Raw genomic sequence first — 16,985 nt, 5'->3', positions numbered from 1 at the left:
ATATTTCACAAGTTCTTCGCTTTGACATAAGATGACAGCTGTCACCACTTCATCGTTTTAGGGCGACTAATGCCGAATAGTTATGACATTTAGTGGGCGCCAGTGCTTGCAGCAATAGGGCCATGGTTCATCATAGATGGACAGTGAAATGATTGAGGTTCAGCATATGGACCATCAGCCAAGTCGATGGACAATGACAGTGTTAAGGATAACAGCAGATTCACAGTCAACGTAAGTAGTGAAATCGTAGAACATCAATATACTACTAAAGTTAACATACAAAACGACAGCCAATCCACAAATTATCATAATGGTAACTATCCACCGGGAAAAGGTTATCCATTTAATGTCAACCGCGATCTTAAATTTACTCCATGTTCACATTGATGAACAGATTGTTATAAAAAAACAAAAAACTTCATCATTTTGACACAAGCTGTCATTGTGCGATTCATTAAAAATGTTGCACAATTATTACATTATTGATGTTTAAGATAAAACAACAATAAAAATTTTGTTTACAATTATAACAAACAATGCTTAAGTTGTTTTGAATTTGAAACCCGTGGGTGGTCTCGAACACTCGTTGCATTATTCATTTGCAAAATAAAACAAAAACTATTGTAACGGATAATATTGTAATCTTCCATTAATCTTATCATTCATTTAATTCAATTCTTTCTATTTTAATGCGATGAAACATATTCATTTTCAAGTTCAAGTGTTGTGCGAATAAATTTAATCACATGCAATATGTGTCAATATATAAAATAAATTAAAACAAGTTTTTCGATTGGCAAAAAAAAGTTCGTGAAAAGACGATTCAAATTGATGTATCAATTATATAATATTCAATAAATTGGTCAAATTACTTGTCTACAACAAAATTGGCTTATACTAGGCTTGTAAAGTTTCAAGTATTGCAAATAGAGTTTATTTCTGTGTACATGAGAGAAAATATTTGAAAATTTTTGCTACAATTTTTGTTTTCAAAGGCCTCGATTAGTCCGGTTTCAAACAGAGCTAAGGTATATTGTATAATTATATTATATTAATAATGATATAATCTATGGAATGCTAACTGGCACACTTGATTGAAAATTAAAGACTGATTTTAGTAATACTGAAATAAGTTTACATAATAAATCACGTAACTGGTGCAGTGATAAGGCAAAAATAGTTCACACACTATCATTATTATATAGACAAATTCTTGTTGTATAAATGAATCAGGAGGCTACCATTGTTACATCATGAACAATCGCATTGGAGTAATCATACTAAAGCCATGCTAACCACAAACAAAGCAGCAAACAAAAGCATCCATGGCACCGCTGCTCGTTCATTAACGCTACGTTTCTTAGTGTACCGATAAAGCCGTTTCCTGTCAATGCCATTGTTGCCAAACACGGTGTGTGTACTCATCCGTTTTCCCCCCGAATCTAGGCATGACCTAAGTTAACTGAAACTGAGTCAAGCCTAGAACAAAAAAAAAACTGAACAAGATTCGAATTGCACGAATTCCAGATTGCGCAATCGCGCATAAATAATAATAATAATCTGATATCGGCGCGTGTGTGCATTTTAATTGGATTCGTTCTCGCGTTTATCAATCGCATGCACATCATTTATTTATTATTGGGAAACGATCTATTTATAGATGCAGTTTCCATAACGAATCACCTAACCCTAAGTCACCTCAAAAAAATCACAATATTATTACATCGAAAACATTACAGCATGATCAAAATTTCTTAACCTATGTGTCGTTCATATTGTCAATACTTGCAATATCACTGACATACAGTAATAAATTTAACATTTTAATGTCGCATTTACGAACTTAAATACGTTTAAATTATTATTATTTTGTCCTTAGGAAATTTATAGTATGACATGAATATACTATGTAACCATAACAATAAAAATGAATTGTCACAGTGTGTATGTGGCCTAAGTCAGCGTTTTCCAAACTGTGAGGCGCGCCTCCCTGGGGAGGCGCGAATATTAGTAGCAGTGAACAATTTTCCAAATATATGCTAAAATATAGTTTTCACATTTCATTGATTTACTCTAATAATATAATAGATAGAATTAATCCAATATATGCATATGAAAGCTGAATGTTTGGGGAATCCAGCAAGTATAGATACATTCATGTGCTCTTATCCATATTGCTGTAATACGCGTTCAAAGTTGAAAAATTTAAATTAGAACGTTCGAAAAGGCAGTGTTTTCACATTTCATTGATTTACTCGAAAACTATAATAGATAGAATGAATCCAATATATGCATATGAAAGCTGAATGTTTGGGGAATTCAGCAAGTCCTTTGACATGGAGGGGGGTTGGGGAGGCGCCAAATGATTACATATTTTTGAGGGAGGCGTAGTAACATCAAGTTTGGAAACCACTGGCCTAAGTTGACCCCCGCTCGAAATGTTTATGTATTTGGAGCTGGGGTTCTGGCGACTGTAAACAGATGGAAAAAATGGATGAACCTCGTATCGGTTATGTAGTTGTGTTTTGTTTTGTTAAATGGATTGCAGCGAGGTACGCATACCAATAATTGTTGAGTGAGGTTGTATGAATGATTATAGTTTGTTAAAGGGCGGCGTTAGTTGTTAGTATAAAATTGATGATGGCCTTATATACTTCCGTGTAGTTTTGAGCTATGAGGGTTTCGACAGAAGTGGGAAACTGTTGGTGTATCGAAATGACACAAAGTAGAATCTTCATCGTCTTAGCGTTGTTAGGGCACTCAAAGAGGATATGGTTAATTGTACCTATAGCTCCACACGAATAAAGGTCTGACTCAAATAGTCCCACTCTGTATAGATGAGATGGGGATCAGGAGTGCCCAGAACGTAATCTTGAGAGTGCGGAGACTTGACGTTTTTTATAGATACCTAGTTCTGTGAACTATGGATTGCTCTTCACTGTCCTATTCAAAGTAAATTCAAAGTAAAGCCTTCGTTTGGTCTGACTATCCAAAAGGTATTCTTCCTGCCATTCCATCATGTTTGTGATGCCATTCCTGCCATTCCCTCTCATTGTCTGTGATGCCCTGATGACTAGGGACCCAACACATTACTATGCGAGCCCTGTCCCTAAGCAAATCTTGGCTCAGTCCTCTAATTTTTGTAGCCCATGAATTCGATTTAAAAGAAGGCTTGTCGTTGGATATTAATGATATGGCTGACAGAGAATCGGTGTAAATAATAACATTTTTTTTTTGTTTCAAAGGTGCTATGTATGGCATATAGTTCCGCCGTGCATATCGAACATTCGTCCGGGAGTTTGCCGCTTTCTGTGATATCCGACCCTGGAAAGTAGATCCCGTAGGAAACCGATCTGGGGCTGGGGTGAACCGAGCCATCCGTATACACCTGCAAGTACTCCCAGCATTCCTCTATAGTTTTTAGGAATTTTGTACTTGTGATTTCTGCAGTGAAAAGTTGTACTTTATTATGTCTTTAGGGGTTTTTTTTTCTAAATTGTGCGCACATTGCAAAGAACGACATCTATTTAACTAATGTCAGTCGTAAGTCGTAATAAATTGTTAACAACAAATATGAATTTCAACATAAATAACAATTCTGATTAATATCTCCGTGCGTTTTATGCATTTATTAGTCTTTAAATCATACTTGACTTGCAATCACCACTAACGATTTATCATCCAGTTTACGTGATTTACACGAAGGTTTTTCCATTTAAATCAATAACAAAAGATACGCCACAGCCGCATCGTTACACGTAACAAACGCATCGCCACGTTTGTTATTTGAAATGCGTGAAACATTTCAAAATTATCGATAAAAACAAATATTCTTAGAATAATTATAAGAAAAACATTGTATTTTTTAGTACATGCATATATATATACAAAATTGGGCGGATATATACGCCGCACGTCCACGAATAGCAAAATTAAAGAACAAAGCAATTGGGTTTAAGCAAACATGCGTATGAGAAAAGAATTATACTCAATAAAATATTGATATTCAATCGAGCTCAATAAATGATAACGTCGTATAATAATTATTATCAAAATTACATCAAAAGTTCTTAATTGATTTATTTTCGGATATACGTAGATTGAATACATTATTATTATTATATGTGTTTTTTTTGCTGAAAAGTTGTAAAAAAAATCACCTTCAAATGATCTCGATAAGATTGCTATCAAATAATGCAACTGTTTTTTTATTTATTGTAATATGCAATGCTCTTGAAAACCGACATCATCGTAATTAATCGAACGTTATGTAAGGACGGAAAATTAATTTGTTTCAAATTTATATATTTTATGTGTACGTGTGTCTGTGTATATTGAAATAATAATCATCATTGCCGATAATTAAATTCAATTATAGACGATTCGAAACAAATAAAAAGTACACATATTTTTAGATACGTGATTAAGCGTTTTTTTTTTTATTTAAAATTATGATACGATGATATAATTAAATAGGTTTTATTAATAAATTGTTGATTTCTATATTTATTTCAAATAGAAGTGATTATTAACATAATTAGACATATTTTTTTTTTAAATATGATCAAAATTAATTTTGTTTCTAGAATTTGACACGAAACTAATAATTCTTTAACTTGAAATATTCTAATACATAAATGTATCTGTTTACCGGTAATATATTTTGCAAAAACGTCATTCAACGTCATCTTCAGACAATAGTTTCAGTAATGGCTGATTAATTCAACAGAAACAAATTATAATTATCTTATTGATGTATGTTGTTAAATTCTAGAGGATTGTGCCAAACATGGGACAACATCCGAAAAGTTAGTGCGTCAATTGTTTGATTTCAATTGTTTAGAATAGTATTTTGCGTAGACAATTTATCAAATATAAATTTATGGGTAAAATTGGCATTAAGTAATGTACAATCAAGTGCACTTAAAGTTTGTACAGCCAATTGTTAATAATATTAATTTCATGTTCTGAAATTTCTATATTTAAATCAATAACACTTTTTCTGACTGTTTCAATTTTCGAGTAAAACAATATTACCGGTAATTCTTAACAAAATATACCGGTAATTTCGGTAAAGTTACTTGCTCGGTAATACCGGTTAATCGTTTACCGGTAATGGTTAGATAAAAATAAAATAATTACAATATAAAATATGTTTATTAAAAACTGAAAATAAAAGTATTCCAGATGGTTTTACAAAATTAATTTAATTAATTAAATAATCTATCATGTTTTTCATAAGTAGGTAAAAAGCAGAAACTGACATATTTCAAATAAACATGTCATGAATTGTAAAGCTTCAGAAAAAAATCAAGAGCTCATGCTCATACGGTGGTCGCGGCGTGTCTAAACAAATGATAACTTACCGAGAACGAACAGAAAAGAGATACTGAGTAGAAACAATTGATAAACAAAGCAGTTTTCGTTGTTGTTGACGTTGTTGCTTGATTTTTAATTAGCGATCATCGCAAGCCCTCGCAAAAACTATATGACACTAGCCTTTGTCACTTTTTATAAAACTGTATTATTGCCCGAATCGAATTCGACGTATATAAAATTTAAGATAAACTTATCAAATGTGCGCGGGCAGAGAGGAGAATCAACCTATTATTCACACACACACACATACAACAAAAAAAGCGAAACATAATGATAAACTGTACGCTTATCTTATCATAAAAATCAATCGTTAATCAATCAGATAATGACGATTTTATTATATTTGCGAGCGCTGTGTAGATTACGATTTTCGCAGATTACCGGTATATTCTTTCAACTTCAGCGTCGCTTCAGAACCTCATCATTACTTTATTTGCGTTATCTTTGCAGAAGAATTATTCTGAAACATGTTTCTCTCATATCCGGGGTCTGTGAAGGGGTCAAACGCTAAGATAACCTTAGAAACACTCTTTCTCTCTCGATCTTCCTCAACTCGCATATACACATTTATATATAGGCATTGCCCAATACACCGTGCTTTTATCACCACCAAAGCCACCTTCTCTGTTTTTTTAAGAGAAGAGAAAAAAACACTGCTTTCCGACCTTGTTTTCGCCCAGTTAAATCCTGCAGTTTTCTTTAAAAACGAAAGAAAATAATACTGAGATTATCAGATTGTTTTGTCTATTGTGCAGTAACATAATTTACTCTCATCATTCTTGATTCGCGGGAAATTACGAAAAAAATTCATTCGTTAATTACACATTCTTTAAGTGCAATTCGTTTGTTAAAGCAAGAAATGAAATTTGTAGATTAAAAGTGGTTAACATTGTAACATTTTTTTTAGTTTCTTTCATATTTTAATCGATCAATTTATAATTGAATCATGTTTTTTTACGTCTTGTAAAAGCTTTTAAATGGCGACGAGAAGATTTATAATTGACAAAAGCATTAAATAAAACGAAGACAACGTTCACATAAAACTGATTGAAACCTAACTAACTAATACAGTAATCATTTGTTTTAGAACTTGTTCAAAAATGTTAGACAAAGTATTAGACCAGCGTTACTCAACCTGCTTCGCCGTCGAAGCTATGACAGCTGTCACCTTTTGTCAAAGCGTAGAACTGCTGAATTGTTTTTGTAAGTCAATTCCACAGCAATCTATTGTCTTTGGAAATAAAAAAAAATGTTGAAATGAATACAATCTTAATGAATACAATCTTAATGAATCTAAGTAAACGAAATAAAACCAATATACAAGTGTTTTAAATCATGTTATAAACACTTTATATGTGTATTTCAAGAAATTTAAATATGAATTGGAATGCGTTCGTATGCAACATATTATACACTCGTGTGTATCGGTTATCTAAATGGATACGGATTAAAGGGAAAGTAACGATCAGACTTTGCAGACGTAAAGGCCGTAACCCTTTGCTATCAGTTGTGAATACGGAGTTTACGAGTTCAAGAGAGTGAATTAGATAAAGATTAATGCTGGTATGAGAAAGTTGAAATGAAAGTAAACATTGACGACGATCAAAACAATAAGATATTAATTACAGAATTAAATATAATAGTGATGAGCGTTATCGTAGATAATACGTTGATATTGTATGAAATTAATATAATTGTGTTTTTACACTTTGATTCCTGAAAATTTCCTGCCTTTGAAAGAGATTCTTATAGGTTTTGATCGAATCAGTAACCTTCAAGTCCGTTATTATGTACAACGTTAATAAATTGTTAAACGTAATATCATAGTTTTCAGTTCATCCATTGTCACTTAATAAATGATTTACATAAAAGTTTAAAATCTCTTTTGTTGATAGATGATGGTGAATTGTATTTATTGTGAATTTATAATAAGATAATTTATTTTTAATTAATTTAATTCACGAAGAAAGGTTACAGACCTTGCACATCCTGTCTACGATTGTTTATTATAATTTGTAGATAGGCGAGCTTAGATGAAATTCAATGGTGAAATTGAAATACTTTATTTGTAGAAATTCGACGCAAGAAGAGCGTAAATAATTAAGTTCAAGATATGAAAGTTAATTCGTTCTAATTTCTGTCTGCTTTTAGGTGGCTCGACTATTTCAATGTACCAATTGAGGCATATTATTATTACCCCCTGAGTCGAGACATACACTCATATGGGTGCATTCATTGAAACATAAATAGAATGAGTGTGTGTGTGCTCGGACACATTTTGAAAAGCGATATGAAAATGATATGATGTTAAGTAGAGTCGATCTGCGTTTGGACAAAGAACAAACAAACAGACATTATTTATAATGTAGCGGGGCGATTGTCAACATCGAGATAACGATGTCCAATGGAATTGCGAGTGTCCGGATCATTTCATAATCTGCATCTGCGGGAGAACGTGAGCCAATCCGGGATTCATTGGCGAAACACAATTAAGATATGCAACAATAACTGTAGGAGAGTTGTGTGTGTATGTTGTTTGCGGGAATCTCATTGTTTATATTGTTTGTTGGGAGGCTAGATATGAGTAGGATACGCGTACGCAGCAATCGCTGATTATTATTATAATTGCATTGGTATTTTGGTTGGTTGGTTAAGTTTAGGTTTAGTTAGCAAGTCCTACCGGTGTCGTCGTCGGGTGCCAGCACGGGGACATTCTCGACGATGACGGAAGCCTCCTTGGAATTGAGCACGAGTACCACCTGTTGTTCGGCCATTTAAGGGGGCAAAGTTCACGGGGAAAGGGATTCCGCACTCTCTCTCATATACGCGCAACACATACGGTCACAAATTACAGTGCGTTCGGCATCGGCGAGAACGGAACGAGTTCGGATCCAACTTGATTTCCCGCCCGGCGACCAATCGCCTCCTCCGGTTCACGTGCACGTGACGACGGCCACCTCGTCGTCCGCTCCTCCGACGGGGAACGCACTTCCAACAGATACGTCGCTGATTGGAGCGGACGTCGTAAGCGACGCACGCATCTCGCTCTTTATTCAACTCGCTTACATTTCAATAGACTAAACCAGAGCTTCCAAACTTACCGCCTACTTTTCAGATGAAAAAAAAAAAACTAAGCGTTCAACTATTATTATCAAAATCCCCATATGAGTCTTACAATTTAAACTCTACTTAAGCCAACAATCTACATTCAGTCAACAAAACTATTCCATTTTCTATATACTTCATAGTAAAGATAGACATCTTAAAGTAATAATATCTTGATTTAATTAGTAGATGAAATACTTAATTTGTTATAAATAAAATTTGTATCAGTAGACTTAGGATCTACATAATTTCGTATTATTAGTTTTAATAGTTTGAATGTTCGTAGTTATATTTTTATATAGTTAACAAATGAATTTGAATCAGTAGACTTAAGATCTACATCATTTGGTATAATTAGTTTAGTCGTTAGACTTTTCACAGTTAATTTCTCTATTTAGTTAACTAATTTGTTAAATAAAATACTTATTTTGTTATAGGTAAGATTCGAATCAGTTTAAGTAGTATAATCATTAGACTTTTTGAATTTATTTTTTTAATTTAGTTAACAAATTTATCAAAAGAAATACTTGTTCTATTTTAAGTAAGATTTGAATCAGTAGACTTAAGGTCTACATAATTTCGTATATTTAAGTCGTTGGACTTTTTGTTTTTAATTTTTTGATTTAGTTAACAAAATTGACAGATGAAATACTCGTTTTATTATAGGTTTCAAATCCGTAGTTTTAGTCGTTAGACTTTTTGCAGTTAATTTCTTTATTTAGTTAACAAATTTGTCAGTTCAAATAATTATTTTGATATAGGTAAGATTCGAATTAGTAGACTGAAGATCTACATAATTTCGTATAATTAGTTTAGTTCTTGGGCTTTCTACAATTAATTTCTTTATTTGATTAACTCATTTGTCGGAAGAGATTCTCAGTTTGTTATAGATAGAATTAGACTCAGTAGACTTAAGATACAAATAATTTTGTATAAATACTTTAGTCCTTAGACTTTTTGCAGTTAATTTATTAATTTAGTTAACAGATTTATCAAAAAAATACTTGTTCTGTTTTATGTAGGATTTGAATCAGTAGACTCAAGGTCTACATAATTTCGTATATTTTAGTCGTTAGACTTTTTGCAGTTAATTTCTTGATTTCGTATAATTAGTTTAGTCGTTGGACATTTTCCAGTTAATTTCTATATTTAGTTAAGAAATTTGTCAGATGAAATTTGTGATTTGTATGAAATTAATAAACTTAAGGTCTACATAATTTTGAATTGCTTTATTAAAACATTATATATTGATAAACATCATTTTTCGCTATTTTTATAGTAAAATAATTAATTTATAACTATCTTCTAGACCGGTCCATATTCGGCAACCAAAATGCAGGTCCGTATCTTGTAAATATTATAATTTTGCAAATATTATATAGGTAACTGCATATCGCGTCTGGTGGCGCCAACTTGCGAATACACCCACGTACTAGTGATAAGTTAGAGAAACAGTCTTGAGATGGCGTTCATAAAAGAAGAATCAATAGGGATAAGAGAGGGGAGATGATCGTGTGTTTGGGCGATTCTATTCGCATGCTGCAATATTATCCCACCAACGCTACCTACAAATTCGAAGGTCGCAGACCGAACGCTTCAATAAGCAGCCAGAGCTCAATATGTTCTGATGCCCAGCAACAACAACAAAAAAAAAAACAAGAAAAGAGTAAACGTTTCGTGTACAGGTGCGATTTCTGAAGACGTGTGCGGCCCTGAAGAATAGAAACTGTCTTCTACATTATTACTAATAATAGTAATATTCATCCACCAACAAAGTTTGGTGACAGTGACGTTACCTGACAGTGCTTAAATTCAAGTATAGGGACCTCCGAGACATGCCTCTCTCACGCTTCGACCGTGTGCCGTTGCCAAATTTGAAGACGTACACGTTCTTAAGTGTTCTGGCCCTTTCGGGATGTGTGTACTTCGCGAAGGAGGCGATCAAAGATCCCGATTGGAATATCCAGGATAAGGTCCAACATCAAAATAGTAGGCAGAGAGATGAAACGTTCAACATTAGCAGTGCGAACGATACCTCCGACTCTGAAAGGTCCTTGAAGCAATGGGTCTCAGATATGTCTGCAGTTATGACCCGCGAACCAATATGCGTCTGGGTGAGTGAACCAACAACAACAACAATAATAACAACCAAGTTTCAACTCAAAACCGCTGCTTCTGCAACATCTAGAGCAGATGTTGGCTTAGATCAACGCAAATTTCAAGAATTGCAATCGCAATAACAACCAAAACAGAAATAAAACTGTGAACTGGGTAAAGGACATTTTCAAGTTTGACCCGAATCACCATTTGATATCTGTAGATACTTTGTTGCAAAGTGCGTACTAGACTACTTTCAAAGCAAACTAAATTCTTAGTTGACATTCTTAGTTGTAAATATTTTTTTAAGCAAAAACGGTTTTTTGTTGTAAATATTCAAACTCGCAACAAATTTATTGACTTCTTTACTGAATTATCAAATACTACGATTTAAGATTTGTAATGCAAATTACAAACAAACAAAAAACAGATTTTTTTTTATTAACATTTTTTGTGTGCAAACATGAATAACACTTTATGAATCAGAGAAATAAGGTCGCAACTAAGTATCGTTTCAATTATCATATAATTACACTACTATAGAAACAATTATATATGCAAATGATTCTCGTTTACTAATGTGTACAAAACAACAATATTGCAAATTGTCACATTAATAAACAAAATAATGTACAAAAATTGAGATAGATATTCTCTCCATGGCGCCATTGATGTTTTTTTTGTTCTTGTGTTAATGAATTATCGAAGATTGTCATTCAATCGATTCGAAAACAAATAAATATTGATGAACTACTTCTGTATAATGCATATAGAAAATACTTTCGTTTTTTTTAATTTAAAATAAAACTCTTTTTTTTGTATACAAAGAATACATTTTAATCAATTATATTTTTTCCATTGTGTTCGATGACCTATTACCATATTTCTGGCAACTTCATGATTATGTGCTCAAAGATCTGCTGGTCCTTATCAGCAAATAACTGAACCAAGTGCGTCATCATAATTAGTGAAAGTTTTACCATTCAAAGAGTTTTGCAAACTTTGAAATAAATGGTAATCTGATGGTACAAGGTCAGAGCTGTATGCGCGATGCGACATCACTTCCCAATCAAGTTCCAATAATTTTTCATGAGTTACTAAAGACGTGTGTGTGTTTTGATGAAACACGATTTGCCATTTTTCTTTGATTGCTTCCTCCAGTTTCATTAGTAGGTGACAGTGAACATCTGAATTGACCTTTGTAATTCCACCAAATTGATAGTAGCATGATCTTTTTTGATGCAATTTAGCTTTCGAATTTGATTTGTGCTGTTTCGTCACGCTTGAATTATCATCATTTTCAATTGACGTTTTTATAGATCCATTTTTCATTACTAATGAAAAATCATCATTAGATGACGATTCTTTTTTAATTGATGTGAATATCGAGATTCTTCACAAGGTCCAATACATTTAAGTGATGCAAATAAAATTACATCTTTAAAATAACTAAAGTAAACTTAACGCTATTTATTTTGTGAAAACAGAAATGACTTTCTTGCCAACTCAGTATTTATGCTCTTGTTTGTTTGCTACGTAATCGTTTGAATCTACAAACTTACCGATACAAGAAAACGCACTGAAATCAGAACTTCCTCGAGGAATAGACATTATTCAATCAATTAGTCGATTTGTACTAATTGTGTTTGTTTTGTGTGTAAATTGAATGGAAAGGTCGAAGAACCTTCTCGTTTCCTTAGTAAACGACCGAGTTTACCTTCGGTTTATTTCTTGCGTTGAATTCGCGCGAACGTAACGTTGCGTAACGCAAATCTGTGTCGATGCATTAATGGGTTAATGGCCGCCGATATCTACAGTCCAGATTTCGTTTCAACTATTTCACACTGTCTATCTCTATCAGATTCAATCGATTCAACTTGAAAAACCGTCAGTGTTTGTTAACTATTTTCTATTTATAACTTTGTTTTTCTACAATTTAAGTGTTAGCTGTATTTATGTAACACGATTCAATCAGCGATTTGTTAATAAATTTAAGTTGATGACTTTCCAACATGTTAAAGTGGATTCGACAAAGGTTGTTTACGTAACGTGTACAATTGAATTATTTATTTTGGAAGAAAAAAAAGTGTATGATTAGTAGGGAAATGTGTTAATAATGTGAAATTGTAAAAGAAATCGATAACTATTAACGTGTTTTTTTCTCTTTTTGTCTATTGGGCCACGTAATACAGTCTTGTGGGAGTTTTTTGTTGTTGTTGTAATGAGATTATAGCTTTAGTAAATATTCCACGGCAGAGTGGTTATTAACATAGCGGCCAAACGAGATTCGACGTATGCATGTGGCGCTTTTATTTATGATTCATTTAAGTGCATTACTGCGGCTTTTTTTATGTGTTTCGCACCTAATTCTCTCGCCAGCCACGGCGAAAATAGAACTTTTAATTAGAACACGAAATAGAATTACGTGTTTTTGTGAAATCGATTTTTCGTTTATTTCGGTGATCCTCTTATTTTGTACTTAGTTTTTTTTTTAGTTAACACTACTTTCGGCAACTAATTTCGTGAATTACCACGTACAAATTGTAATTGCTAATTTGTTTAGCAGAGATAAATTGTTTGTCAGGTTTCGATGTTTCCGCCTCAGTTTACCGATTCTAAACGTTAACAAACCATTGGTTTCCTCGCACATATTTTCTCTTCACTTCTACTTGTATTACTTTCACTCTTTAAGGTCCTTTCATACTTTTCCTTTGTCGCGAAAACGACGGTAGTTTTGTGGAATGCAGATTTACTCTGACTTCTTTCTTTTTTTTTAATTCTATTTTTTTTTTGAAAAACTGGTTGTGCTTTGTGAATTACAGTGGAAGCTCGCTTAACGAGCAACGTTTCGCATAACGAGTAACGTTGAGAAGAGAAGTCTTGATTGTGCGCCTTTTTTAATCATCTTCGATTTTCTTTGTCATCTTTGTTTAAAGCGGACTTTACTTTGTAAATATAATTTGTGTTTGCTGTAAATACAGAACACAAATGTATTGTATTTTAAAAGTCCCCGAATAGATACAAGTAATATAAAGAAATATAAACTCATTCTACTGGTCATTCTAGTTGCATCTTAGTGTTATTCGTGATCAAAAAATTTCCAAATTTGTGTTCAGACATGTTATTTGTGATTTTAATAACCTGGCATGTCTCCGAATAAAAAGAATCACAGATATGAAAAGCAAAATCATGAAAAATCGAGACCAAATTATTCTCCGGCATGGAACGCATCAACGTAATTTACATTAGTTTATATGGGAAATCGTGTTTCACTATACCAGTAAAAATCCGGAAATTTTGGAACGGATTAAACTCGTTAAGCGAGGTTCCACTGTATTCTACACTCTTTCATAAGAAATGAATACATTTGAAGTATTCTCACGAAATGACAGCTGTCACCTTGCGATTAAGTGTCATTTTTTATGTTATAAACAAATGAGTCGCAGTACAAGTACAAACAAATATGTTGCATCCCGAAATGACACCTGTCACCTTGCGTTTAAACGTCATTTTTGTAGTTCTTAAAAACAATTGGGTTGCAATACCAATACAAACAAATCAGTGAAAGGTAAATTTATAGAAAAATAAAAATAAATAAAGGACACAGTATTTAGAAAGAAAACGTACCAAGAACATAAATATTTACATAAATTATGCGGTATGAATTTGCGTGAAATAATCTAATCTAATCTTGGTTTATTTGTTTATTCTTTATTTAAGTAGCCGGTAGATGTTTAAACTGTCGTTAAAAAATAGGTTTATCGTTCATTTTATGTCTCGAAACAATAAAATAAACATTTTTTTTTGTTGGTACGTGCATCTCGTACAAATGTTTGTACTTGGCATACTTTTTGTCGCCTCACGAAAAGCCCATCAATTACATTTAAATCATCTGCTAATCGACTCTTCATATTATTTATCTGTTTCTCAATCCAGAATTGGATCGAGTTTAATGCATCTTGAAATGACAGTGACAACTGTTTGCAATTTGGGTTGCATTACAACTATAAACAAATATGGTAAGTCGCAAATGACAGCTGTTATTTTGTGTCAAAGTGAAAAACTGTTATCAAACAAATATGTTTCTTTATAAGCTTGAGAAACTCTGATCTCTGTATAAGCACATGTCTTAATACGTAACGCTCGAGGTCTTAAAATTCCCATTACGTGACAATGTGCTGTGAATGAACGATAATTGTTATTTAAGCTGAAACGAAAACAAGACTACATATTTTAACTATATAAGTTTTTCTATTATGATCACGTAGTTAAATTAGAGCCGGAAACGTGATTGTATAGGAATTTCGAATGCGTCTGCAAATAACTCAATGATAATTTTTATCTGCTGATACTGAACTAATTATTGAATATTGTTTGTTTTTTTTTAAGTTATTTATTAAGAATGTTTTTTAATAACTTTCTATTCTATTTATATATAAACAAGTTATTATTATTATGAATACTTTGTTATAATTACCTTGAAATTTATATTGCTATATTAATTATTCCGTTCGACGGTGAACATAACGGAAAACAGCTCGATGTTTCGATTATTGCAAAAAGCAAAAACTTCCTGTGATTGTTTATATTAATGCAACCAACAAAAGAAAACGTCCTTTGTCCACTGCAACTGCACTGCAATAATTTATTCAGAACATTCATTGATTTCGTTCTAATTTATTATTGGCTATGGGAATTCCCACCAAGTGTTCTAGAATCACCTGATTTTACGTATTTTTTTTTTATTATTTTCTTTTACATATGTAATGCAATTTTCCAACTAAAATTTTCAAATTACAGCTGTCACTTTTGACACAAAGTTGTTTCACGACACAAAGTTGTCAACTAACTCGATCCAATGGTTGAGAAACGCTGTTACAGAGATTCCGCACTGATCGAATCCGCACTATGCTAGATATTGCTGTAGTAACCAATTTGCAACGTTCTAGTTTTGTACATGAAAAATAATTGAGCGCACTTTTTTTTACAAACGTCTTGAGATGAATTATTTGCTAAGAGCAAATTTAATTACATCTGTTTTCTGAATCGATACTCCGAAGTTAGTTGAATGAAACGGATTCGTTAAATAATAAATTTAAGTGATCGAAGCCGCAGTCTCCAAGCTTGAAAACATTGCGCCTTTGCCAAATGGCAACAAAACAATAGCTATCTTCTGCGTTTTTTTTTTTTGGTGGAAAGTTGGTAGTACAACAATTTCGAACAAGTGAATTAAAATTAGGTTGTGTATTAAATCTTTAAACTTTATTGGCTTGTTTGTTTTTGCCCAAAACCATACAGGATAATATAATAAATTCGTGCAAAGTCGTAAAAACCGGTCTGTTTGAAATGCAGTCAACGCTCTCTATTTTTATCAGTGTTTCTCAAACATATTTTTTTGTCTAAGATAAATTTTTATTTAATGCTAATGTATGATCATGTAATATAAATAATGATGAATATAATTATACTATGAAAATCATCAAATTATTATTAATTATTCTCAATTATCCTAATTGCAAATTTAATATAATTATCACGCACACGTGTGTTTTTTTTATATCATATTTGTAATTAGATGATTTATAATGTGTTTTTAAAATGTCACGATGCATATTGATAAATTCATAGTTAATGTGACTATGATTGCTTTGTGGAATTTTTTTATAAAGTCTCAGTTTATAGATGTCGTAACGAGCGTAATATCAGTCGTTTTCATTTTTTCTTTGAATGGACATTGCCTATAATTAATCTAAAATCGATAATGATAATTATTATCAAAGTGCGCCGTATGACGCGATAAGGATAATAATGTTGATTACGTTTATGAAATTTCAAAACACTTTATTGTTTTTGATGTCAATATTATAGAGACGGATGATCCAAAATCTGATCTGCGCGCTCTCAATACAGTATTTACCATTTCGATTGAGGAAACAGTAACGCACTTATCGAGTAAACAAGTTTATAAAATAGGTCACGAAAGACATTTATTCAGTGGCGGATTTACTTTATTATTTCATTTTTGAATTACAGCTAAACGGATATAACTACTACATTCCCCCAACTATCCAACTTTCATATGCATCTTTTGGATTCAATTTATCTTTTGTAATTACCGAGAAAATGATTTTACTTTTTTGAACGCGAATTACAGTTAACCGGGTACAACCACATCAATATTTGAATATCTACTATATTCCCCAACTATCCAACTTTCATATGCATCTTTTGGATTCAATCTATCTTTTGTAATTACCGAGAAAATGATAAAAATGTGAAGACTGCTTTTCGAACGCTATTTTTTTCATTACTTTTTTGAACGCGAATTACAGTTAACCGGGTACAACCACACTAATATTTGAATACTCACTACATTCCACAACTATCCAATTTTCATATGCATC

The 16,985-nt window shown here is 32.4% G+C and overlaps 2 protein-coding genes across 4 annotated transcripts in view; one reads left to right on the top strand and one right to left on the bottom strand.

Annotated features, from left to right (window-relative positions):
• The window catches only part of LOC108568530 (hepatocyte nuclear factor 4-gamma), a 37,254-nt gene extending 28,735 nt beyond the window's left edge, over positions 1 to 8,519 (bottom strand). The window contains exon 1 of one of the 3 annotated variants that reach the window (XM_017929694.1): positions 8,060 to 8,519. In XM_017929694.1, the coding sequence (XP_017785183.1) occupies positions 8,060 to 8,153 (94 nt within the window). In that variant the 5' untranslated portion in view covers positions 8,154 to 8,519. Of the gene's footprint in view, positions 1 to 5,366; positions 5,430 to 8,059 lie in introns of those variants that run through there. The other 2 variants (XM_017929693.1, XM_017929698.1) reach the window with 2 other exon arrangements.
• A 1,494-nt stretch (positions 8,520 to 10,013) lies between these two features.
• LOC108568541 (E3 ubiquitin-protein ligase AMFR-like) overlaps positions 10,014 to 16,985 on the top strand; it is a 12,438-nt gene continuing 5,466 nt past the window's right edge. The window contains exon 1 of the mRNA XM_017929714.1: positions 10,014 to 10,598. Coding sequence (XP_017785203.1) covers positions 10,320 to 10,598 — 279 coding nt within the window. The 5' untranslated portion in view covers positions 10,014 to 10,319. The remainder of the gene's footprint in view (positions 10,599 to 16,985) is intronic.

The sequence above is a fragment of the Nicrophorus vespilloides genome, unplaced genomic scaffold (genome assembly GCF_001412225.1).
Source record: "Nicrophorus vespilloides isolate i.1.1-1 unplaced genomic scaffold, Nicve_v1.0, whole genome shotgun sequence".
Taxonomy (NCBI): Eukaryota; Metazoa; Arthropoda; class Insecta; order Coleoptera; family Silphidae; genus Nicrophorus; species Nicrophorus vespilloides.
Note: the sequence above shows the minus strand (reverse complement) of the source record. Positions and strands in the feature narration are given on the sequence as shown.